Source organism: Monosiga brevicollis, genomic scaffold, assembly GCF_000002865.3.
Source record: "Monosiga brevicollis MX1 MONBRscaffold_32 genomic scaffold, whole genome shotgun sequence".
Classification (NCBI taxonomy): domain Eukaryota; class Choanoflagellata; order Craspedida; family Salpingoecidae; genus Monosiga; species Monosiga brevicollis.
In genome coordinates, this window is record NW_001865069.1 from 98567 (window position 1) to 122656 (window position 24090).

General features: G+C 56.3%; 6 protein-coding genes across 6 annotated transcripts in view; 3 read left to right on the plus strand and 3 right to left on the minus strand.

Annotated features, from left to right (window-relative positions):
* The window catches only part of MONBRDRAFT_34220 (uncharacterized protein), a gene marked incomplete at both ends in the record, with an annotated part of 6700 nt that extends 1561 nt beyond the window's left edge, over nt 1-5139 (plus strand). The window contains 19 exons of the mRNA XM_001749593.1: nt 93-177; nt 278-397; nt 686-926; nt 1043-1085; nt 1216-1296; nt 1395-1532; nt 1688-1754; nt 1892-2185; nt 2266-2414; nt 2589-3246; nt 3736-3805; nt 3948-3993; nt 4094-4135; nt 4215-4280; nt 4350-4436; nt 4539-4614; nt 4698-4738; nt 4832-4961; nt 5047-5139. Of these exons, the coding sequence (XP_001749645.1) occupies nt 93-177; nt 278-397; nt 686-926; nt 1043-1085; nt 1216-1296; nt 1395-1532; nt 1688-1754; nt 1892-2185; nt 2266-2414; nt 2589-3246; nt 3736-3805; nt 3948-3993; nt 4094-4135; nt 4215-4280; nt 4350-4436; nt 4539-4614; nt 4698-4738; nt 4832-4961; nt 5047-5138 (2526 nt within the window). The remainder of the gene's footprint in view (nt 1-92; nt 178-277; nt 398-685; nt 927-1042; nt 1086-1215; nt 1297-1394; nt 1533-1687; nt 1755-1891; nt 2186-2265; nt 2415-2588; nt 3247-3735; nt 3806-3947; nt 3994-4093; nt 4136-4214; nt 4281-4349; nt 4437-4538; nt 4615-4697; nt 4739-4831; nt 4962-5046) is intronic.
* Nucleotides 5140-6089: 950 nt separating this feature from the next.
* MONBRDRAFT_29165 (uncharacterized protein) lies at nt 6090-11214 on the minus strand (the record flags this gene model as incomplete). The annotated part of the gene is made up of 6 exons (XM_001749647.1): nt 6090-7597; nt 7701-9305; nt 9425-10213; nt 10380-10511; nt 10619-10720; nt 10821-11214. 6 exons carry the CDS (start codon nt 11212-11214, stop codon nt 6090-6092), a joined length of 4530 nt encoding a protein of 1509 aa, XP_001749699.1.
* Nucleotides 11215-12412: 1198 nt separating this feature from the next.
* Nucleotides 12413-13705, plus strand: MONBRDRAFT_34221 (uncharacterized protein; the record flags this gene model as incomplete). Its single annotated transcript, XM_001749594.1, has 2 exons — nt 12413-13544; nt 13630-13705. Exons 1-2 carry the CDS (start codon nt 12646-12648, stop codon nt 13703-13705), a joined length of 975 nt encoding a protein of 324 aa, XP_001749646.1. The 5' UTR covers nt 12413-12645.
* Nucleotides 13706-14094: 389 nt separating this feature from the next.
* MONBRDRAFT_38815 (uncharacterized protein) lies at nt 14095-16921 on the minus strand (the record flags this gene model as incomplete). The annotated part of the gene is made up of 7 exons (XM_001749648.1): nt 14095-15165; nt 15321-15551; nt 15684-15899; nt 16042-16252; nt 16353-16431; nt 16591-16674; nt 16801-16921. The coding sequence occupies 7 exons, from the start codon at nt 16919-16921 to the stop codon at nt 14479-14481; spliced, it is 1629 nt and encodes a 542-aa protein (XP_001749700.1). The 3' UTR covers nt 14095-14478.
* A 1148-nt stretch (nt 16922-18069) lies between these two features.
* Nucleotides 18070-21924, plus strand: MONBRDRAFT_34223 (uncharacterized protein). The gene is made up of 14 exons (XM_001749595.1): nt 18070-18259; nt 18339-18446; nt 18573-18633; nt 18722-18789; nt 18877-19383; nt 19493-19576; nt 19701-19751; nt 19846-19937; nt 20025-20353; nt 20434-20537; nt 20664-20736; nt 20834-20985; nt 21193-21384; nt 21519-21924. Exons 1-14 carry the CDS (start codon nt 18158-18160, stop codon nt 21795-21797), a joined length of 2202 nt encoding a protein of 733 aa, XP_001749647.1. The 5' UTR covers nt 18070-18157; the 3' UTR covers nt 21798-21924.
* A 262-nt stretch (nt 21925-22186) lies between these two features.
* On the minus strand, nt 22187-23962 carry MONBRDRAFT_29169 (uncharacterized protein; the record flags this gene model as incomplete). The annotated part of the gene is made up of 7 exons (XM_001749649.1): nt 22187-22333; nt 22424-22489; nt 22564-22633; nt 22739-22896; nt 22982-23266; nt 23327-23769; nt 23920-23962. 7 exons carry the CDS (start codon nt 23960-23962, stop codon nt 22187-22189), a joined length of 1212 nt encoding a protein of 403 aa, XP_001749701.1.
* Between the last annotated feature and the right edge of the window lie 128 nt (nt 23963-24090).

Here is a 24090-nt window from a genome sequence, read left to right on the forward strand (position 1 = left end):
AAATCTTTTTTCCCCTTTGTTTTTGGGGGGGGTTTTAAATAAATTAAGAATTCCCCCCCCCCCCCCCCCCCCTTTGGCTTTGGCTGGTGCAGAAATCTATCGCCTTACTGCTGGCTGCCGAAGCCGGTGATGTTGCGAGGGTCAGCGATCTCATTGCCGACCCTACCGTGCATGTCGGTGGGTGCAACGCGCCCAACAAAACTTTGCACAGTTCCCTTCAGCCCTTGTGCGCGCTTTTAGTTATTTGCTTATCCATCACTATGGTCTATCTGTGCAGACGTGTGTGAGACTTGCGGCATCAATGCGCTGCTGCTTTCGGCTGCCTCGGGTCACGAGGATATAGTCGCGCTTTTGCTGGACAAGGGCGCGCAGATCAATCAGTGGGTGCCCGTCCAACGTGTCGCGGTTCATATGCGTTTTGAAAGAGGGCGAGGGTCGGGTGCGCGACAAAGAGCAAGGGTCGGGTGCGCACTATCTGTTCATGCAATGTCTGACATGGTGACCTCGCGTGACACAGCGTGACAGACGAGGGCGTTTCGGCCCTTGTCGTAGCGTATCGTGGATATCGGCAGCTGGAAGTTCCTGGGCTCTCGCTCGAAGGTCCGTGGCCTTGTGTATCTGCCCCGCCTCTCGTCCTTGATTTCCTTGTGTTGTGTGGCTGACCCCGGACCTCGTGCTGTGTCAGGTCATGAGTGTGACACGGAACGCATGCATAGCCTGTATTCAACTCTCCTGCGGCGTGGTGCCGACACAAACATTGCCACCCATCCGGAACCCGTACTACTGACTGCTGTAACACTGGCCGATGACAAAATTGCTCTTCTTTTGCTGCGGCACAACACCAATCCCCATGTTGTGGCCGCCTCCGATCCCCAACAACACACACCTTTGCTGCGCGCCGTTAGCCAGCTGCCACATCTCCGCCGGTACTCCTTGCCTTGGCAGCTACTCGTGCACTTCCAACCGCGCCAGCCTGCGGCCTAGCTCATGCTGATGCTGATTGATGCCCCATGCTTTATCCTTTCCACTCCATCATTTGTAGGCAACAACCTCAACTCCTTCGAATCCTTCGTGGTTTGATAGAGGTGCGAGCCGCGTACTACTTGATGCGTCTTTTGCTTTGATGAACGCTCGCCCTGGCTCATCTGTTTTTTCCCCCTGTTTCCCCCCCTATCTCTCCTCGAAATGTTGCCTTGCTATCCGCGCCCATATCAGCATGGCTCCAATCTCGATGCCGCTGACAGTCAGGGCAACACAGCCTGCCATCTCTGTTGCAACCAATATGGTTACGAAGCGGTGAGTGCATGGCTTTGGGCTTGAATTGTTGTTATTTTTTTTCCATCAAGCCATTACGTTGCTGAGTTTTCATCATGGTTGTTGGTTATGCCCCTCAGTTGGACTTGATCTTGGAGGCGGGTGCCAACCCTGATTTGTACAACGATGCTTCCTTGACGCCGCTGGCCCTCGCCCTGCACTCGGGCCAACCGCGCCTTGTGACGCTTTTGCTGGGTCATGGTGCCGATCCCAACAAGGTATGTTGGTGTAGCAGCACGGGCTGTTGTAGTTGGCGATGGTCAAGTTGGCTGTTTTTTTGCATGCGATGCCCTTCAGCACGCGTGTCCTTCAGCGGGCTCTGCTCACGAGCCCCCCTGTTTTGATTCCGATCATTCTCTCCGGTACTTTGCAGGAGGTTGGTGAGCTCAACGACACCTTGCTCAACCTGCTTTTGTGCCTGGATGACAGCGATATCGACGGTATGTTCAACGGCGTTGGTCAGCAGCGAGTGTCGACGAGTGTATCCCTGTGTGAGTGTGTGTGTGTGTGAGTGTGTGTGTGAGTGTGTGTATGTGGGATCAAATTTAGTCGAACTGATGCGCGCATGCACTTGCAGAGCTGACACGTCTCATCTTGCTTCGGCAACTGCTGGAGGCCGGGGCGGACCCGACACGACCGATTCCGTTGAACGAGCTTGTGCCTGAGGCCTCCCGTGGCACGGTCATTGACACGTTGCACGCCCGCTACTTGGCAACCAACAGCAGCCAGACAAGGCGCACGAGTACCATGTCATCTTCATCTACCATCCACGCCATTGGCTCAAACAGCATGCACCCCCGCGCACGCGCCTTTGGCAACCTGGCCGGAAGCATTGGTGGGGGTGGGGGCACGAGCGACAAGCGGGACTCAAGTAAGTTGCCACGCAAAAGGCCTGCGTGAGCGTGCGCGTTCAATGGCGAGCGATGACTCACCACGCATCCGGTTCGGTAGTGTCGTCAACCGTGGCCACCATGTTTGAGATCCTGCTGGAGAACATGCGCACCGTCATGTTAGATCCCACGGTTCCTATTGGCATTCCTTTTTGCGTGGAGTGCGGTCGTCACGCCAAGCAGCGACTCCTGGCGTTTGGCAACTCTGAGGTTTGTTCGTTGGCATTGCTTGACAGCGACCGGCTTTTTGAAACTGCGAGTGCAACTGGGCTTTGCGCCTTGCTTTTCTTCTTTTCTTTTCTTTTTCTTTATGACTTCTTTAATTTGTGCGAATGCTCTGATTGGACTTGGTTTTGGTGAATTTGCTTGCTTGATCGTGTGCAGCGGCTCAAGTTTTGCAGCGAGCGATGCAAGATGCGCGCACTGAATGGGCCTCACCGACGGTCGCTGATGGCCGCCCTTGACCACTCGGATCCTCTGCGATGGAAGCTCTCGGATCTGGCTGACGAAACACCTTTGGTGTGGCAGAGCATTGGGATGCCCAAGCTGGCTCAGCGCCCAAGCGTGGCAGCAGCAGAGCCCGCCAAGGCCAAGCGGCACAACGGGCGAGAATCCATTGGAATGTCTGCGCTGGCCAATGCCAGTCAGGTGAGCGCAGCTGCGCCCAAGGCCAAGTGGCAAACAACGCCTTCGAAGCGCCAGTATGCGCGTTCGGTTAGCAATCCCGTGCAGGGCATGTTTTCGCAAACGGGCACGCGACTTGTCTCGCCCAATGCCAGCCTTTTGGCCGCCGTACCGCGGCCCACGAGCAGTCCTTCTGCTTCGGGCCGGCATCTTGTGGGCACGCGGCCTTTTTCCCCCAGCGGGTCGATGCGTGCTCACCGTTTGCGCAGTGGCAAGGAAGGACATTCGCTCAGCTCTTCGCTCAAGGATCTGCGCATTTTGGCGGATGCCGAGAAGCTTGAAAACACCCGCCAGGAGCTTGAGCGCGAGGTGCTCAAGCGTCAAGGCAAAGCCGCTGCCCACCCGCTCGTCAAGGGCAGTGTGGTGAATTAGTAGCCCTCTCAATTGTGCGTTCGGGTGCGGGTCCGTCTCTTTTTCTCAACATACAGCCGTGCTGTGCCTCTGTCGGATCTGCTTCTTAATTGACACGTGAATCTAAACCTCTGTGCTTTGACAACCCTTTTCCTTGCCACTCTGTACCCTCCCCTCATGTCCATCATCTGGGGGTTCTTCGTTCTTCCCCCATCATCATCCTGTCCCGTGAGCCATTCCTCTCTCGCGACCCGCCTCGGAAGCTTATTCCATGGAACAAGATATTGTTTTTATCACTCTCGCGATCCACATGTCACACACACACACACACACACACACACACACACACACACACTTTTTAACTTTTTTTTTTTTTTTTGGATCAAAGCGGCAGCCGGTTGAGGAGCAGCGGCGGGTGGCGGAGAGGAGCAGTTGTAGTGAGGAGGCGCGCTGGTGTGTGTGTGTGTGCGTGCATGTGTGTGTGGTGGGGGTGCAGTCGGCAAGATAACCCGGAGTCTTGAGTTGGACTGGCAAGCGGCGCCTTTTGCCACAATGAGCTTCACCAAGTGAGATTTGGGCGTGCCCATCAGCGCCTGCGCTCACCTCGAGCGTTCCTTGACTGGACGACCGTTGGCGCTGTGCACTCACACTTGCTGCTGATGGGGCGGCTGCGCTTGCCATCTGTGTCCGATTGATATGGTGGAGTAGCTATACAGATGTTGTGCGCGAGCACGATGAAGTCGTCTTCTTTGGGGTGCGCCACATGACCATGGGCCCAGATCCAGCCACCTCGTCGTTGGCCCGCCGCGCCTCGCTCACTGCTCGTGGTTTCCTTGTTTGTGTCCTTCGTTTAGGGACGTGATCTCATGTTTGCAGCCACAATTGTGGATGGCGAGGTGGGTGCAAGGCCTTCTGCATCCGCTTCCTCGCCCCTTGCCTTGCTCACCCTGCGCTCCTTTTTTGTCAAACATATAGATGATCCGCAACCAAAAGGGCGAGTTCAAGTGCGCTGATGTCATTGGTTTGCCCTATGGCGGCAAGGTTAGACCGGTGTACTGTGTTGGCCAAGGTATCGGCTATCCGCTGTGACTGCCCTCTTGTTGCCATTAGGTGAAAGCTCGGCACGGCTCGGGCTTCATGTACGTGCTCCGCCCGACACCAGAGCTCTGGTCTCTCGTTCTGAGCCACCGCACGCAGGTACGCTCAACCTGGAGTTGTCACTCGGACCTGCCTGCTGGCGGCTTGCTAACACCTCGCCGTTGTTTAATTTGCATTTTTTGTCTGGTTTGTGCCATGCAGATCATCTATGCAGCAGATATCGCCATGATCTGCTACCAGCTGGACCTGTGCGCCGGTTCAAGAGTTTTGGAAACAGGTGCGCTATTCCATCCCACAGCCGCCCGCCTTTTACCCGAGTCGCTGGCTCATCCAGCTTGACACCCTGGACACGCTCCCCAGGCACGGGCAGTGGATCGCTGACGCATGCGCTGGCCCGCGCGGTATGTCGTCGGCCCCCCGTATACCCCGACTGGCTGCTCGGCAATTGCAACGCCCTTCTTACCCCTGACCTATTTGCTCGTCCGTTGATTCAGGTGGGTCCCCAGGGCCGCGTTTTCTCCTTTGACTTTCACCAGCAGCGTGTTGAGATTGCGCGCGATGAGTTTGCGCGACATGGCCTGACCAACGTTCAGGTGGCCCACGCTGATGCAACCATGCCGGATGGTACGACCTTGCGACTGTGCAGCGGCCAAACGATCGTCTTGCACAAACTTACAAGGCTTTGCCTCCGCCCCGTGGCTGGTGCCAGCTTGGGGACTGCACGAAGAAGTCGATGCCGTGTTCTTTGACCTGCCCAAGCCTCATCTAGCCCTTGACAATGCCGTTGCTGCGTTTCGGGTGGGTCCGCTGCGCTTCATGTCTTGTTGGCAGAAATCTACAGCCAGCCTCATTCGACCTTGTGCAATGTTCAAAACCGACGTACCTGTAGCCAACCGGAGGTCGGCTTTGCTCTTTTAGCCCTTGCATTGAACAAGTGCAAACCATGTGCGACGCCCTTCGGGCTCGTGGTTTTCGCGGTAAGGCAGCATGTACAACTAACTAGCCATTGAGGAATCGAAAACTGGGAAGGCTAAAGACTCAGCATGTCTCTTCGGGGTTGAACGTGCATACAGATGTCGTGACAGTTGAAGTTCTGGAGCGCACCTTGGAGGTCTCACGCAGCACAGTGCAAACCTTGGATTTGGAGGCGGTCGGTGACAATGATACCTCTGCTCGCAAGGCGTGGCCTGACCTTTCCGTGCCCCTGCTCATTCTGTCATTTGATCTGCCCTTTGGTCATGAAATAAACTACGCAGATGTCTGCTCTTCATGAGACATCAGAGAAGCGCGCCGCGGAAGACCAGGCCGGAACCGGTCAAGGCCCGCCCAAGCGTGCCAAGAAAGGTGCTACTCCTAGCAAAGTGGACAGCACCGCCGTGCAGACTGTCCTGTATCCTCAAGAGGACAAGGGTCACACTGGATACCTGACTTTTGCGAGTTGGCAGCCGCGCTGCTCTTAGGATCGCCCTCGACACACTTGTCCCAACCTCGCTCCGACCATCGACGTGTTTGCCCCCGTACTCCCGTGCCTCTTCTCGCCAACTTGGTCATCACCCTTTTCCAATCTTGAAATTTAAAAGTCAATTAAAAAGCACATTTGATAAACTTGATCGACTCAAGCGATGACGCGGCAGGGCCATTCCCTGCAAACACCATATCATTGCATTCAATGCACCTAACTATGGACAAAGCTTTTGGTATGCGGCAGCTGACGTGCCAGGAGAAGAATCCTGCTCCAGGGGCTGGGGAACCTTAGTCAACACCCAGCTTCTTCTCAGCCAGAGCTCGCTTCCACGCTGGCATGGCAGCTAGCCGGGCTTGTAGCTCAGCTGCCTCTTGTTGCTTGCGTCGCTGAGGGGCGTTGCGCTCAGCTTCCTTGGCTTCCTTGGCCTTGAGCACCTTGACCTTCCAGGCCGGGATACCCTCATACTTGGCTGCCTCCGCTGCCTCGGCATCAGCTTGAGCCTGTTCCTCCTCTGCCAGCTTGGAGTGTTTTCGATGTTGAATCAAACTCTTCCAATCGGCTGGTTTACTGGCCGGTGCGGGCTTGGCGGCAGAAGTAGGTGTTGCTCCGCTTTTGGGGACAGCTGGAGGAGGTGCAGGCGTTGCCCCAGGTTTGGGCGCAAGAGCCGGCTTGCTGGCGGGCGGCGGTGCTGGTACAGACGCAAAAGAGGTCGTGACCGGTGGCGGTGGCGGCGGTGCTCGTACTGTACCTGCACCTGCACCTGGTGGAGGTGGAGGCGGGGCAGGACGCTCGTTCAGCACTGGGTTGAGCGGTGGTGGGGGAGGGATGGATGGACCAGAGGGTGGGGCCGGGATGGAATCCGAAGGCCCGTTGCTTGTTTGCAAGGACAGCATCGTGGAGCGGCGCTTCTGCATGCGTCGCAGCTCACTCATGAGATCCCCAGGCTCATCCGCAGGCGGAGGTGGGGAGGCCGTCTTGGGAGGCTGCTTTGATACGGCTTTGAGCTTGACACCCGAACTAATGGCGGATAAAAGCCCGCTCATACCACCACCACCGGAGCTTGGTGGGGGCGGTGGCGGTGGAGCACTCGAGTCAGCTGTAGAGGTGCGGCGCAATTGAGCACCAGCCAGGGCCGCCGCAAGCCCCCCCATGCCAGAGGGAGGAGGGGGTGGGGGCGGAGCTCCGCCCCCGAGACTCGGCGGCATTGGTGGGTTGCTACCATCAGTGGACACGCGACGTAGTTGAACGCCTTTGTTGATGGCATCCAAAAGACCGCCCATGCCCCCGCCATTGCTCGCAGCCGCGGGTGCTGGCGCGGGTGGCGAAATGTTGGTAGCGGGCGTCGTGGATTTGCGCAGCTGAGCATTGGCCAAAGCTGCCGCCAGGCCACCCCCGCCACCCAAGCTTGGAGCCGGAGGCGGTGCGGGTGCCGAGGGCGGTGGAGGTGGTGGCACGGCTGCTGCTGCTGGTGCCGCCCCCAGGCCTGGGGGCGGAGGTGGGGGAGGAATCCCACTCCCGCCGAGGTTGGGTGGGGGTGGCAGGGAAGTCGTGGGCGCAGCCGGTGGGGCGCCAGCGGTGAGAGCAGCCGGCGGTGCCGGAGCAGGAGGCGGGCAAGGTGCTCCAAGGCTCATTGGCGGAGGCGGCGGTGGGGGTGGCGCCGAGGTCGCAGCTTGTGGAGCCATGGGTGGCGCAGGAGGAGCCATGGGTGGCGCAGGAGGAGCCATGGCAGGAGAAGGGCTGGGTGTTTGGGGTGAGACGGGTGGGGATGGCATGGCATCGGCTGATTCAGCCAGGGCTGCCGCCACCTTTAAACCGTCGGCACCACCCAAAGTGCCACTCAAACTCATGGACCCGGCATCCACAGAGGCGCGAGGCGTAAAATTAACGTAATCTAGAACGTGCAAAGAAACAAGCGTGAGTAAGCACACGGGCCTGGCAGAGCTCGTTCAGCAGTAACAAACGGAAGGGGAGCTTGCTCAAAGCAATGTACTTCAACTGACCAGAAGGAGTTTTACGACGAGCCTTGAGCTCATCCTTGGTGCGCTTGAGCTCAGCTTTATGGCGCTGCTTCATCTCTTTGAGCTCGCGCTTAAGCTGCTGTTTGGAGTACGTATCGTTTTTTGCGCGGAGTGCCTCTGCTTCGGCGGCGCGTAGCCGGGCTTCCACCTCGGCGGCCCGGCGTTCGGCAGCTTGTAACTCAGCTTGAAGCCGCAGCGTTTTCTTCTCGGCTGAGGAGTGGCGACGCACAGACCGGCCTGTGAGCCGTTGCGGAATGGCAGTGGGGCTAATGTTGTGAGCATCGCCTTCAGACGCGGGAACGGATGTCATTGTCACGGCCTCGGGCGTTGGGACTGGCTGTGCTTCCTCAGCTGCAGAGCCGGAGCCAATGTCTTGCGTGGCATTTGTTGCTGGTGGTGTACTGGTGGTTGGGGTAGGCGGGGTCGAACCAACTGAGGCTGGTGGTGCTGGTGGCGGAGGAGGGGGAGTTGTATCGGCAGGCATCGCTGGTGGAGGCGGAGGCAGCGGTGCTACTGTATTCACAGCAGACGGGGCTGCTGGTGGAGCAGGTGGAGCAGGTGGTGCCGCTGTGTTTGAAATCATCGCTGGTGGAGGCGGAGGCAGCGGTGCTGCTGTATTCACAGAAGACAGGGCTGCTGGTGGAGCTGGTGGCGCAGGTGGCGCAGGTGGCGCTGATGGTTTCGTGGTTGTGGGTATAGCAGGCGGCGGCGGCGGCGGCGGTGCGGCGGCGGTCGATTTAACGCTCATAGGAGGTGGAGGTGGGGCAGGCACAGCGCCATTGGCAGGCATGTCCGGCGCAATGGACGTGGCTGCTTTGCTTGCTGAAGGAATTCCAGAGGCCGGTGGCGGTGGCGGTGGAGGCGGTGGAGGCGATGGGGCGTTGGTGTTTGCTTGATTGGGCATCCTCGGTGCAACGGTAGTCGGGCCGGGCGGAGCTGGGGGTGGGGGTGGTGGAGCAGGGACGGCAGCATTGATCGACTCGGGGACGGGCGGCGGCGTAGGTGGAGTTGGCGCTGAGGCTGGCACATGATCTTGATCGTGAGCCGCGGGCGGCAATGGGGCCGGCGCACGCTTGGCTTTGACTCGATCTTGAGCCTCTGCCCCCTCGGCCCCATCTGTAGATGCACCTTTGTCTGTCGAGCTGGGCTTTGGAGGCGGCGGAGGTGCCTTACGACGCTTTTTCTCTTCCAGCTTTTGCTGTTTTTGCAGCTGCTTTTGCAGCTTGAGTTGCTCGCGCTCCTCTTGTTTTTGCTGCTTGTCGTCGAGTTTGTGCCGCTTTTCTTCCTGTTTGCGCAGCTTGCGCAGCTCGCGGGAGTTGAGCGTGCTCGCTTCGCTCCCTCGTCGCAGCGTGTCCTCGTCTGCCTCTTGGCTAGGTTGACGCTCTGCCAATTTAGACTCGAAGGACTCGGGCTTTGTGGGTGGCGGTAGCGGCGCTTGACGCCGTGCCTTGTTGCTGGTTTCCTCAATCGTGGCTTCTTCTTCCTCTACATGAATCAGCATCGGCCCGCAGGACCACAGACCAATGTTAAGCAGCTAGATCAGCACATGACGGGCCGAAGCAAAACAGCGACCACGATCGGCAGACAAAATAAAACACACGTACCGGCTGGGAGATTACGGAAGGCGTTCACCACAAGTACAATAGGGGCAGGTGCGGGTGGCGGCGGCACAAAGGGTCCGTCTTGGTCAGCAGACGACTGATCTGCTGCAAGGGTCTTACTTTTTTCCTGGTTTGACGAATTTTCTTGCTCGAGAGTTTGTTCGCTATCGGTCTGCATGACAGCTTGAGCAGCAGCCAGCTCAGCCTTGGCAAGCAGACGACTGCCTGTGGCAGCGGATAGGCTTGCAAACATGGGGCGCACGGGTGCTTTTGCTTCGGGGCTGTCAATGACATCCAGGGCAAGTCGTCGCTCGAGATCTTCGCCAGCCTTGCCCAGGGGCTTGGAGACCAGGTCTTGATCCAAAGAGGCTTCCAGATCTGCGGAGCAGTCGTCGTACTCTGACTTGCCAGTGGGCGGTAGGCGCAACGTGGTCGCCTCCTCCTCGCCGTCTTCAAGCTCAGTAAATCCCAAGGTAGCTCGACGCAGGCGCTCAAAGTCTTGATCCCAGATGGCCTGTTCTTCGGCTACGCGGCGGAGTTCATCAGGCGTCTTCTTGCGCCTGTGCTCCTTGGACCCCATTGGAGCCAAGGGAGGAAGAGCCACGTCACCGGGCACCCAGATAGGCGTGTCCACAATCCAGGATGAGCCCCATTCACTGTAGAGTTCAGCCTCGGCGCGCTTGAATTCTTCATCCATGTCCAGCAACAAGTCTTCGTTGAGACGAATCTCAAGCGAGGTCACTGACGAACGCTCTGCGCGGCTCAAGCCGCCCAAGAGTACAGGTTCGTCCTCTACATTGTTGTCAAGCAATAGTTAGTGAGCCAAGAATACTTGTTGGAAGACGAGAGACGGACGACAGCGGGTCACACAACGACATCAGTCAGAGCCAAGAGCAAAAAAAAAAAAAAAAAAAAAAGAAGACATTTGGAAGGGCAGAAAAAAAATGGCAAGCCGCACCTGGCGCCTCGGCAATGGGTGCAATATCAGCCAGCTCATGATTGGGATTGACAAAGACGCGGTCGCCCTCGCGACCATGGCCAGAGTACTTGGCTTGTCGCGCCGCACGTTTGCGAAAGTGCTCCTCGTCATCTGTCCATTACAGGGGCACGATTAGGCGTGAATTTGCCAAGGACCTGACCGGACAGCCTGGCCTGGTTGGGTCTTTGGGGCGACAAGTGAGTTGGTAACGGGCGTACCGTAGTATAGTTGTCGTTCCTTGGACTTTTTGAGAAAAATCTTGTCGATGCCGTGCTCGAGGAGCTCCAAAGCCGATTCATCGGCGTCAAGAAAGACGGGCTCTAGTGTCAATCATGGACGGGGTGCAAGGTGAGAGCCATGTGGCACACCACACTTGAGGGATGTGGTTTGAACCCGGGTTGGCGCCTCAAAAAAACAGACCTCCGGTGACGAGCAGCAGCATAAGAGCCCACTCTTGTGGTGACGTGTCCTTGTAGATGGTTTTCCGGAGGACAAAGGCGATGACTTCGTGGCAAGTGTCCATCTGGTCTGCCTTGACGGTGCGAAAGCTACCGTCCCGAAGGATGACGCGGATGATGCCCAAACCCATGTACCCGTTGATGGAGGAAGGTCGCTGTTTGCGAGTGAGAGGATCGTTCAGCGCTGATTCGCGACGCAGGATCTCCATGTAATTATCGTCGGCGCGGCGCATGGAAGCACTCATGCTACCGCGCTTCATGCCCACAAGCTTGCTCGACTGGGCAGGAACCTCGACATAGAGGTCACTTTTGTCGGACCCTCGGCGATTATTCCGCGGCATGACTTGAAGGTACATGTCGCTTGAGAGTGTTGGTGCTCTTTTCTTAAACATGATGTGGGTCGTCGAGCCTAGGTATAGCGGCTAGGCGGCACCGACGATCCAGGCGATGACGTTTGACAGGGGGTGAGAGTGACTTGGGTAAGCGAGCACGGTTGGTTGTCTCTGGCTCGTCAGCCATGAGGTGGCCGTCGCACAGCGCACGCGTGAGGCGACTGGTGGAGCGGTTTGCGACCGCTGAACGCAGGGCAGTGGAAGAGACACGGGAAAGCGCGTGAGAGAATGTGAATGCAAGCGGCGCGATTGCAAAAGGAGGCTTGGGCGAAATCATGCAAATGGCTGTGGGGTTGACTCACAACTTTAGGCTGACGGGTGTCAGTGCTTTTGCTCGCTGCCGTGCCCTTGCTCGATTTTGCAGCTTGACCAGGCAGGAAATGACCGGGCGCTGAAGCCGACCGGTGATGGCCGTCCTGTTGTTTGGTGAAACGAGCAGTCTGATGGGCTGCGAGCGACCAAACGAGCGAACCCAGCAAGCTCGTGGAACTAAAGGCACAGGACCAGGTCAGGGCGCTTGTGTCACCACACACCCCAAATTTTTTTTTCCACTTTTGTTGAACCTGCTCTTGCTTCTTCCGCTCGCCTTGTTGCTTGTCAAGAGAAGCGAATAAATTTTCTTGTCACCAGCGGACACTTTTCTTGTGCCAATGAGCGCGCGATCCGGCTCGGGCAGTCGTGTGGGGCGAAAAGGATGGATGGGCAATGTGGCGCGCGAGGAATGCGCGCCCTCGAGTTGCGCTCGACTTGTCCGCCAGCTCTCTGCCTGCATGCACGCAAAATTGGCTCTTTGTTTAGAACAGCTGTTGCGAATCAGATGATGCAATTCCTCCTCCAGGCCTTCGCTCGTTTGCTTTGGAGTTTTGAGCCGCTTCGCTCCTTTAATCCCCTCTCTGCACCAGGTCCCTATCTTGGTAACTTCTCTGCCCACACGTACAATTTGCCTAAGCTCTAAATCACCTGTGAACCCATCTCTCTGCACAGACCACCTTGGTCATCCCTCCTCTCTGACCCATCTACAATCTATCTCCACATAGGAAAACGAAGAATGAGCTAATACTTTGCGTACGTCTCCCCTCTCTCTCCCTCTGAAATCTCTCTGAGATCCCGCGTTCTCTCTGTTTTCCATTTGTTTTCACTGTACCACATTTCACATCCAGCTCTCCGTCTCTTCAAATTCTTCGCCGCTGTCACACATCTCTCTCAGTTCTCTCGTCCAGCAGCCGCGATCAACGGCAGCGACATCCTCCTCTTCCTGGCTGGCTGCACGGGGCATCTCGGGGGCGCTGCCGAGCTGTGTTATAGCTCTCTTTTTTTTGCTAGTGGCACTCCAGGTGTCTGCCCTGTTTCCTGTGTTCTATCGTGCTTGTCTGCCCTTTCTTCTCGATCACCATCATGGGCCGTGCGCTGCTGGGGCTGGCCCAGCTGCTCGTGCTGGCGCTGGGCAGCGGGGCCCTCGGGGCCGTGATCAACGTGGAGACGGCCGGGGTAAAGGCCGATGACATGAGTTTGGATCAATGCATTGCCAACACGGCCGTGCTGAATCAGACGCTGGCGGCCCTGCAGCCATATGACGTACTCTACTTTCCCAACAGCACGTTCTGCTTCATGGGCGGCATCTACGCGCGTGAACTCAAGCACAACGTGATCAAGATTGACGGCACCATGTTCTTCAGCGACAACCAAAAGGTCTGGCCCCGTGACCCTTCGGGCCAAGTGCACGAGTGCATCCTGATGGACAATCTGCACAACGTCACCTTCACCAGCTCCCACCAAGGCCTCATCAACGGCAACGGCGAGGCTTGGTGGGGCGCCGTCAAGTACCTGGAGATTGGCGAGAACCGCCCGCGTCTCCTGCACATTACCAACTCGTCCACGCTCCTCTTCCAGTACCTCTTCTTCAAAAACTCGCCCTACTGGAACGTCCTGCTCGACGACGTGGCCGACGTCGAGATCCATGACTGCCGCGTGGATGCCCGCCGCGACAACGCCGACTTCCACGATCTCTACGACATGACCGCCTTCAACACGGACGGCTTTGACGTGGCCGGCAAGAACATTTACATCCACGATGTGGACATTTGGAACGACGATGACTGCATCGCCGTCAAGGAGCAGACGGGCGCCTCCCACCAGTCCACCTGCAGCGAGAACATGCTCTTTGAGCGCATCAACGCCTCGGGCGTCGGCCTGACCATCGGCTCGATCGGCGCCAGCGACGCGCACACCTGCGTGCGCAACATCACCTTTCGCGACTCGGTCATGTATGACACCTTCAAGGGCATCTACTTGAAGTCCCGCCCCTCCGATAATAACGGCGGCTCGGGCGAGATTCGCGACGTGCTATACCACAACATTTCCATCTACCGTCCCACGCAGTGGCCCATTTGGATCGGCCCCCAGCAGGCGGGCTACGCTGATGCCTGCTCCCTGCTTTGGCCCGAGGACCCCTTGAGCAAGTGCTTTGTCCCCGCCAACATGGACTGGAGCAACATTACCCTTCGCGATATTTACGTTGAGGATGCCAAAATGTCTCCGGGCGTCATTCTGGGCAATGAGACCAATCCCATGACCAACATTGTCTTTGACAACGTGGTCTTTAAAAACCCGGGCTCAAAGCCCTGGGGCCCCGATTACTACAAGTGTAGCGCCGTCAACAACGGCACCGCCACGGGCAAGACTTGGCCCGTACCCCCTTGCTTTAGCTCCTAAGACCCCGCCGCGCAGCAAAAACCCTGCCGCAGCGATGACGCGCTCCTCGAGTTTGATGAGCCTTGTGATTGGAAACTGAAATCGAATACCCTCTACCTTGCCTGGTCCATGACATCAGATCCCCTCAAACGTGCAGTTATTCAGCTCAACTGGACACGTACACGTGTCGACACTCATCCACAGCACCACACATGCGCACACATGCACACCGTCACATGAAACGATGAATCAACGATACATATACAGCTACAACCGAGGTCAAAGCTGTCAAACCAGCTTGGACAATCTCAAATGCAGGTGGGGAATAATGCAACAAGACAAAAACAGTATCAAAGGCCATGCCAAGCGATGCTGAATCGTGCTTGGGCCGTGACGCGTGCCCGCGGGGCAACTTCGTCCTTTCTGAAGACTACGTCACGGCACCCAAAGTAGACGCACGTGCTGGGGCACATCTCTGGCTTGAAAAGTCGCAGAACGTGCGTCGCCTCCAAATTGTTGTTGTGGCACCTGGTCTCTCTACCAGGCTGCCGAAGTAGACTTGCTGGCTTGGGCCCGATCCTGCTTGGCGGCATCCTTGTTGCGGTTGCGCGTCGTCTTGGAGCGGCCACCAGCCCCGCCACCACGACCACGACGCTGCAGCGAGCTACGAACACGCTGGCGCACCTCCTTGGGCGCCATGCGCGGGGCCCCTGATACGCGGCTGGCTGTGGACACGTTGCTGCTCAAACTATCTCCGCTGCGCACGCGAGGGTTGGCTCGCGGCACGCTCGATAAGTCACTGTCTCGGAATGCCAAACGCTGACGATTCAGCTCATGCAAGGGCATCAGGTCGTCTTCCTCTGGCTCTCCATTCTGCTCGGCCGCAGCGGTGTTCACGGCCGTCGTCTCGGCTGATGCCGGACTAGATTCTTTCTCGACCCGAGGCGCCACCGGGACGCGCGGAGTGTAATCCGCCTCGTCGTCGCTATCTGCCAGAGTCACAGTACCCTCGATGGTCCGCTCCTCAACCTCATCTTCAACCTCGTCTTCATCTGCACCCTCTGCTTGCTCATCCTCATCATAGCCATCGGCCTCGTCTCCGCTGTCCTCCTCCTCAGCCTGGGAATCGGCATTGCCGTCGTCATCACTAACTGCTCCCTTTGCAATGGACTCCTCGCCAGCACTAGGCTTGGCAGCGGCGTACTTCATAAAGGCATCGAGATTCTGGGAACACACAAACGAGGAAAAAAAAAGAAAGAAAGAAAGAACCGGCGCAACGTGAGAATTGTAGCTCGAAAGAAGAGACACGACGCAAGCACAAATGCTCAGAAAAAAAAACACATGAATGAAAAGAAACGCAAGCGGAATGTCAAGCGAACCGAATGGAGGAGAAACTGGTCTTGGGCATCAAAGCCCGAGGCGTTGACAAGCTCGTCCAGGCGCTCAGCGCGATGCACGTCGGCAAAAGAGGGCCAGGCCTCAGCCTCAAAGTCGAAACGTTTGCGGAAAAAGTCGCGAATGCATTGCACATCGCGATCAAAGTAATACTCGGCGTTTTCGTGCTCGGTTGAAACCATTTGTGGGAAATCAATGACCGTTACGTCACCTTGCTGTGGAGAGGGCAAGACACGTGGCGTGATGAGCAACAACTGGCAACAACTGTCGTGCGAGCGGTTTTGGTCTGGTATTCATCTGGTGCTAGGGGCCACAAGGACATGTCCGATGGGGCGCTGAGTTCTCACCTCGCTGACCATGAGGTTAAACTCGTTGTAGTCACCGTGGATGAGACCGCACTCGGCAAACTTGACAAGAATTTTCATGAGACGGTGGAAAAGCTTCCCGGGCTTGTCGACGACCTTGACGTTGCAGAGTGGGAATCCGTCCACAAGTCCCATGACCACACAGTGGCGATTGAAGTCCACGGGCTTGGGAACGGGAAAGCCGCGGTCATACAACACCTGCGTGCAACAAGGAAACGGGGACCGCGAGCGACAGCCAGGCGTGATCAGATCAGCGGGACCACGGACAGATGTCATGTACAGCCGTGCGCGGTGTTGAGCAGGCAGACGTCGTGTTATGGAGCGATTGGGCAGGTTGTACCTTCATGTAGGCAAACTCCTTGGCTGCGGAGAGGCGGGAGAGGGTGATCCAGGAGGCGTAGGTGCGGTTGCGGTGGTAGTCACGCTTGGACTTGATGGCACGGAAAGAGGTGCGACCCAGGCGATGAATCTTGAGAGCCATTTGATTCTCGTCCGCATCGCACACAATGTAAATGTCCGACTCCTTGCCAACGCCGATTTTGTTGCCCACGCTGTGATCAAGGGTGTGGCGTGAGCTTGGCCTGATGGATTACACCGTACGAAGGCACCTGTGGGTACGTGGATAGTCAAGCACCCTGCAATGGAACCAACCCGGCAATAGAGTCACGGCTGGTCAAGGCCTTGAGGGCGAGGTAATCATAACCCAGAAACGTCAACCGATAGCCCTCCGCTACAGAAAAGACGCGTCCAGTTTAGGCAAAGGCCAAAAAGATGAGACCAGAAGGATAAGACCGTAGGCATTGGCGTGGGACAGGCGGAAGAAAAGAGGAAAGCGACGCAATGCAAAGAGACGTGACGGGCGCAAAAGCAGGAATGGGAAGACACATACATTTGAGGTTGTCATAACCGACGAGCTTGTAGCGAACAAGCGTGCTGAGGATTTTGTACGCGCCGCCATGACGCAGGCCAGCCACTATCATCGACGTAAATGACAAGGTGAGATGGTAGCATCGCGCAGCCCGTGGGATAGTAGGCATGCATGTGCCTGGAGGCACGCCAACAAAAGTGAGCCAACGCTGGAACTGCCTGAAAGACATACGTGAGGAGATGAGGGATCGGGGCACGAGCTCATGGTTCTTCATGCCCGTCTCAATGGCCTGGAGCACGCGCATCTCCTCGTGCTCCATGTACCGCAGCATGCCAACCTCAAAACGCGGCATGGCGCTGGTGGTCAACGAATCTCGCTTTCCCCGTCCCTGCCCCAACTGCCGCGCTCCCTCTTATTCGACAACAACAACGACGACGACGACGACGACGACGACGACGACGACGACCAACGAGCTCAACGAGAAAGCCCACACACACACACGCGCGCTTTTGCAGTTAAACACGTGTTACGCCTCCTTACGCCTCTCTCTCTCTCTCTCTCTCTCTCTCAGCGCGATGCGGAAGAATGAATTTTGTTACACTTTATAAGATGTCGCATCGAGTTAAGTCTCCGTGCAGACTGGTGAGTCTCGAGGCAGACAAGAGACCAACACATGCTTGAAACAGCAGCAATGTAACGTTGGCAGCCTCCCCGACCCACAACTGGCAAGTGGCAGCGGCGAAGATAGGCATGGATGTACATGTAGTAGTGTACACCATGAGTTTTTGCTCCCATAATAAGCTCTAACCGATACCCATACACGTTGAGACAGGTCTGCAGTCTGCCATCTCTCTCATCTCTCTCTCTCAGTCTCTCTCTCATCTCTCTCATCTCTCTCATCTCTCTCATCTCTCTCATCTCTCTCATCTCTCTCGTCTTCTAGTCTTCTTCTCTCATATTGGTCTGATTTCCCTCTTACATGATCTCTCTCTGATTCCTCTCTCTGAAAACTGATCTCTCTCTCTCATCATCTCCCTCTCATCATCTCTCTCTCACACACCTCTCGTTCTTCGTTCATTCGTTCAGTTTCTTACGCTGTTGTGAGTAGTGTGTGTGTGTGTGAGCTGTCACTGGCGACTGCCTGGACCGGAGACGTGTGTGAGATATGGCAGCCACTGGCGGCTAAAATGGAAATGCATTTCGCTTGTTTGACAACTTTACGGGGGAGACATGGTCGTCAGAAAGGGGTCGGACCGGCATTTGCAACTCGGGTATTCCATGACTGACTGGCACAAGAGATGCCTATGCCTGGGCTGCTGCGGTGCTGTCAAAGCTTGCAACGCTTGCCCTCATCCATCACCCTCTCGGCTGACTGCCTGGCTTTTGCTCGCTCTTAGGCCTTTCTTGCCGCACCCAAGGAGCTTGTCTCTTGGTTGATTGCAGTGCTTTGGACATCGTGGTCTTTGCTCTTTGCTGCTTCTCCTCCTTTCCTTTTCCTTCTTCTTCCTACTTCCGCCGTCGACTCTACCACCGTCACCAGACCAGCACCCTGACGCCCAGCCGGTCTCGGCTCGCTCGCGGTCAATCCATGCCGACCTTTACCCGCCTCGCGTTGGCACTCCTGGTGCTGGCCACAACATGCTGTGCCCAGAACCTCTCCAACTTCTACCCCATCGACGATGAGTTTTCCGTGCGTTCTGGCCTCATCACCCCCATCCTCTTTTTGCCCTGCCCTCGGTCTCATGTTCCCCTTTGCCCATCGCCCATAGAACGTGGAAGGGATTTGGACCGTCAAGGCCGGCCAACCCACAACGCTCCGCGTCTTTGGCGCCAACCTGAATGATAACACGGTTGTTACCCTCACCACATCCACAGAGGTACCACGCTGCTCCATGTGCTATAGCCATGCTCCGCCGTCCGTCTCTGCTTGTCGTCGTCCCACCTGTCACGCCTCAACATGACGCACCCGCGTCATTCGTGCTTCCTTCGTCTCTGCCATTCAGAATTGCAATCTCCGTGATGTCGAGGCCACCGTTGTCAGCACCAATGCCGCTGGCACAGAGCGTACGCTGCCACCCTGGCCCGCCCCTTTCTCCGTCCCACTTGCTTGTTCGTGTCTCTGATCTCGCGCCCCCTTCCTCCCTTTTCGCAGAGTACATTTCGGTCCAGATTGATGAGGTCATCGAGGCGTTGTACTTCTGCTTCGACGATACCCTTCAGGTCTGATATGGACATGAAAGGCGCTCCTCTTCCCCTCTTGATACCTCACATAATGAGCTGTCATCTCACCTCTTCCCTCTTCTCTAGGGCACCGATCCTGCTGTGACCATTGCGAGTGAACCCGCGCCATCCGGCGGCGAACTGATCCCTCTCTGGCTCAACGTCCTCCTCATCCTGGTTCTCCTCTGCCTCTCTGGCCTTTTCTCCGGCCTCAACCTTGGCCTCATGTCCCTGGATCCCCAGGAATTGGCCATCGTCGCCGAGTCTGGCGAGGAACATGAACGCCGCTACGCCAAAACCATCCTGCCCTTGCGTCGACGAGGCAACCTCTTGCTCTGCACCATCCTCCTCGGCAACGTCCTCGTCAACTCCACCCTCACCATTCTGATGGACTCAATTGCGGGCGGAGTGGGTGCTGTGCTTGGCTCAACCGCGGCCATTGTCATTTTTGGTGAAATCACCCCGCAGTCCATCTGCAGTCGCCATGGCTTGGCTGTTGGCGCCAAAACCATCTGGCTCACCAAATTCTTCATGGTCCTCACTTTTGTCATCTCCTACCCCATCAGCGCCGTGCTTGATTACGTCCTCGGCGAGGTTCGCTGCTCGCTTCAACCGATGCTTGGGCGCTTTGAGCACATGTTTGCCAACCCGGTTCATGGTCTTGCCGTTTTCGCTCACAACATGCCACGCTCTCCTCCCGCAGGAAGCCGGCGCTGTCTATCAGCGCAAGCAACTGCTTCAGCTCTTGCGCATGCAGGACCCATACAATGACTTGGAGCGCGATGAGGTGAGCATCCACGCACTCCCGCTTTCCCCGATCTCTCTTTCTCCCCCTTTTTTTTTCTCCTTGGAATTCTTGTACAGTGCCCAAATCAGCGCCGAAACCTCATCCTGCCGCTCGATGCCGATAGGTGGACATTATCACGGGCGCCCTGACCTTCAAGGAAAAGACGGCCAGTATGGTAGGTCATTGATAGGCCAAGAAACGTCAGCCCAAGCTCTTTGACCACAAACTTATGTCACTCATACTGCCTCAAATAACCTACTCCCTCACAGGTCATGACCAAGTTTGGGGATGTGTTCATGCTACCTCTCAATTCGATTCTGGACTTTAAGACTGTGTCCAAGGTCATGGAATCCGGGCACAGGTGCGATCGTTTGAACCGTGTTTATTGGTTTTGTGCTGTGCTCTTGGCCCGCTTGTCACTCACTCAATTTCCCGTCGCTCGGTGCAGCCGCATTCCTGTGTATCAAGGCAAACGCGACAATGTCGTCGGCCTGCTGCACGTGAAGGATCTGGCTTTCATCGACCCCGATGACCGCACGCCATTGGAGAGCGTCATCAAGTATTACAATCACAGCATCGTTGAAGTCTACTCGCACACCCATCTTGACAAGCTTTTGGATATTTTCAAGCAAGGTCGCACCCACATGGTCCTGGTCGTGCACATTGACACGGATAGCGACACGGATCCCGTCAAGGAGGTGGTGGGCATTGCTACCCTTGAGGATGTGATTGAAGAAATCATTCAAGCTGAGATTATCGACGAGACGGATCGCTTCGGTATGAAACAAACGCCTGCTGTTTCAAACTCGAGCTGCTCGAATCTTGTCATTGCATATTCATGTCGGTTCGCCGTGTAGTCGACAACGTCACCAAAACCACGGTGGAACGCGAAACCTCTGACGCCAAGGAGCCTCCCAAGGCCTTTGCGCTCGAGCACGATGAACTGCACCTTTCGGAACAGGTTTGTCGGCCTCACGCTCAGAATCCTCCCATCAGTGCATAAAATGCACCTCGTTCTCGATCTGTCCTGCCTGGCTTTTCGCGCCCAACCTCCGTTAAAACGTCGTGCTGCCCCATTTGTCGTTAGATGTCGCTGGCTGCATATACCTTCCTCTCGACCGTTGTGGATGAATTTGCCTCCAATCACCTGCTCCCGAATGGTCAGAGACCCTGCGCTGTCTGCTGCCCGCTGCTTTTCCCTCACTACATGTGCCCTAACCCTAAAGGTCTCAACAACTCGTCCATTCTTGCTTGCAGTGTTGCGCAAGTTGATCTCCCACCCTGCTTGCTTGCGCGAGATCAATCGGGCTCCGAGCGACAGCAGCTCGGACGCACCTGAGGACGTCTACTTGTATCATCGTGGCCAGCCTACAGGCGTCTTTACCATGGTTCTCGAGGGCCGTGTCAAGGTGCGCTTTCGTTTCCTCTATGTATGGTTTGTTTGTTTGTTTGTTTTTTTTTTTTTTTTTTTTTTTTTTTTTTTGTTTTTTTTTTTTTGTTTTTTTTTTTTTTTTCCCTTCCTTCTTCTTCTTCTTCTTTCTTCCTCCATACAGTTTAAAGAGATAGTAACCAAGACCTCACGATGGGTTTGGCTGCGGCAACATTGTGCATCCCAGGTTACTGTGGGCCGTGACAATTTTGTTTTCGAGGCGGGTCCTTTCAACACCATTGCGACTGGCTGTTTGAGCAATCCCAACTGGGAGCCAGACTTTGATGCTGTCGTCAATAGTGACCATGTCCTACTCTTGCAAATTCCGCGAAGCCTCTACGTGGAGGCTGTCAGCACCAGCCGTCGCATCGTGATGCAGGTACGCAGTTTTTTTTTTTTTTTTTGGTTTGTTTGTTTTCTCCTTCACAACCACCGTGACAGTGCGTCCTCATTCTGAATTCAATGCTTGGCTTTTTTCAAACACGCCCTGCTTCCCCTTCCCCCGTCTTACAGGGCTACGGCTCGTCATCCCCTCGCTTGGGTGCGACTCCGCGCGGCCTGGCCGCCGAGAGTGCTCTTGACCGCGGCTCGCGTGCACCTTCTCCAACCACAACGGATGTGACAGTGAATATTAGTGACGTGGACAGCGTGGCTCCTCCGCCAATGCAACCGCGGGCCAGCGGCTACGAGCTGGGGTCTGACAATCGTCCCCTGATTGATCAAGACGAGGCTGAGGCCGAAGAGCGCAATGCCGGAACCGGTGGGGATGACGGCCATTCCTCCGTCGTGTAGGCTCAGAGAGCCCATTAGGCAGTAGGCATTGAGTCTGCCGATGCCGCTGAGTCATTTTCGCTTGGCGGCGCGAGCCAACGTTTTACGCGCCCAAGGGCAACACATTGAATTGAACCTCTTAGAGTTTCATCTCACCCTTCACTGTCCACTGTTTGGTTTTGGGTCAACCACCTCCACGTGTTTTCACAACCGATTGGATCTCATCTTAACTTCAACTGTGCGGGGTTCAACCGAGAAAAAAGCGAGTCTGTCCTAGTCCTTATCTTATGCTTCATGATGAGGCTGGGTCGGAAACAGGGGTGTCTAAGCGCCCTACTTGTGACATCAGCCGAATCATCGTCTGCATTTTTTGGCTCTTCGTGCCCAGCGAGCTATCCCAATGCACGGCATCAGGTCAGCAACCACTGCAAAGGGCTAGTGGCCAAGCTGCACGGGGTGCACACAACGCACCGGAGCTCGGTGGCCGCCTCCTGGCCCATCTGCTCAAGCTGTTGGCACACATGGTGCAGGTACTCCATGGCCGGCGTGGGCAGCCCCTATTCAGCAAATTCATTCCGCGGGTCAATGTCGAAACATACGGGCTTGGTAACTGCCTTGGCAAGTTTAGAACCCCCTCTTCAACGTACTTGGCGGGCAGCATAAAGCTCAGCTTCGAGGGCCGCCGCTCGAGATTCAGCGTCAACAGCGCGTTGCTATCAGGGGAAAGAAGAATATAGCATAAATGGGAGGTGGATGCCATTTGAAGCGATCAAGCCAAGCCACAAACCACACTGGCAGCCAAATTGCTTTCCGCAGCGGAGGCAAACTGTTGCATGGCCTGTAGCTCTTCGGCATCTCTAGCAAAGCCAGGGGTCATCGCAGAAGGTCAAACGTCATGGGCCTGTTTGCCTTTGATCAAAATCTTCAAAGTCGCTCGGAGCGAAATGTGCAAGCGCTCTTACTTTTTTTCCTTGCGTCGCAAGCGAGCCTCGGCGGCGTCGGCACGCTCCTTCTGTGCCTGCGCCTCGGTCTGCAGCTGTTTGATCTTGGCACGCAAGTCTGTGATGACGGTTCGTGATTTGTCTTTAACCTGCACAAGCTCTGCCGAGCGCTCCGCCACCTATGTTCACAAGACCAGACTCGTTACATCAGAGCCAGCGGAGGGGATGCTTGGGCTATCCAGGCGCTATAGGGTCTCCACATACCTCACGCTCGAGGCCGGCAATCTTCTCGCGGACGCGCGACGCAACGCCTGATGAGGACGACCGTCGCTTGGGTGCCTTTGCTTCTGCAGGAGAGGCAGCGTCCACATCTGGCAGAGTGGTCGGAACGGCTGCAGATGGAGGTGGACTCTCGGCAAAGCTATCGTTGTCGTCGTCGTCACTGATATCCTCTTTGAAGGTCGCTTGCGGTTTTGAGTTCTTGGGCAAGACCGGTGCTGAGCTCTGATCATGATTCACAGAGCCAGATGAGTTTGACACAATGCGAGTCTTTATCAAAATCCAAGAGCACACGTCAGGGGGAAGACGGAAAGGCTGCGCGGGGCCTACCGATGTGCTTGATGAGCCTTGCGACGAGGGGGTGGCTGATGCTGAGGACTTGGCGCGAGTCGTCGCCACTGTCGGACTGGGTGTCGGGGCGATCGCTGAGCTTGTGGTGACGGTCGCAGACTTTTGAACAAAGGCAGTAAAGGAAAATGGATTCTCAGTTGCCTCCGTCTTTTTTTGCCCCGACTGCTGCCCATTTGCCGGGACACCATGGCGCGCAGTGCTCAATCCAGGAATGCTTGTCTCGTCGTCGGATTCAGAGTCCTCAAATAGCAGCTTCTTGCTCTGAGGTTTTGTCTGCGCGCTGGTCTTAGTGGGCTGCAAAGTTGGTTTGCCCGGAGCTTGCGTGGCCAAACTTGCTTCCCCACTTCCCGGGTTTGAGTCCTCGAGCCCTGCAAACTTGCGGAATGAGAACGGATTCTCATCTGCTCGCACCACCTCGACACCTGCCGAGTAGACCATGCATGGGATCAGAGGAAGGGATCCAGGAGGCTAGATGTGAGCGTCATGTCGTGATGAAAAAAAACAAAAAAAAAAACGGTGCGATCCGCACCGGGTACAGCTGCGCAAGTCACTCTACTTGCGCCGACACGAACCTTCAGGCTCATCGTCCTCCAGCTCATCCAGTAGATCCGCCATCGCACCGGTTCCCCAATTGGCCGCCTACCGGGCTTTCGTACTTGCCCTCTCGTAGCAGCGGATCTCTCAAAACCGCCAACACGTTTCCCCTTCCCACAGTCCTACACCCACCACCACCGCACTCCACC

Bases quoted from the DNA above. Each gene is read 5' to 3' on its own strand.
- MONBRDRAFT_34223 (XM_001749595.1), top strand. From the start codon at position 18,158: ATGCCGACCTTTACCCGCCTCGCGTTGGCACTCCTGGTGCTGGCCACA. The intron at 19,938-20,024 runs GTGCGATCGTTT...CGCTCGGTGCAG, and splicing joins GTCATGGAATCCGGGCACAG to CCGCATTCCTGTGTATCAAG. The intron at 20,986-21,192 runs GTGCGCTTTCGT...TGTGCATCCCAG, and splicing joins TTCTCGAGGGCCGTGTCAAG to GTTACTGTGGGCCGTGACAA.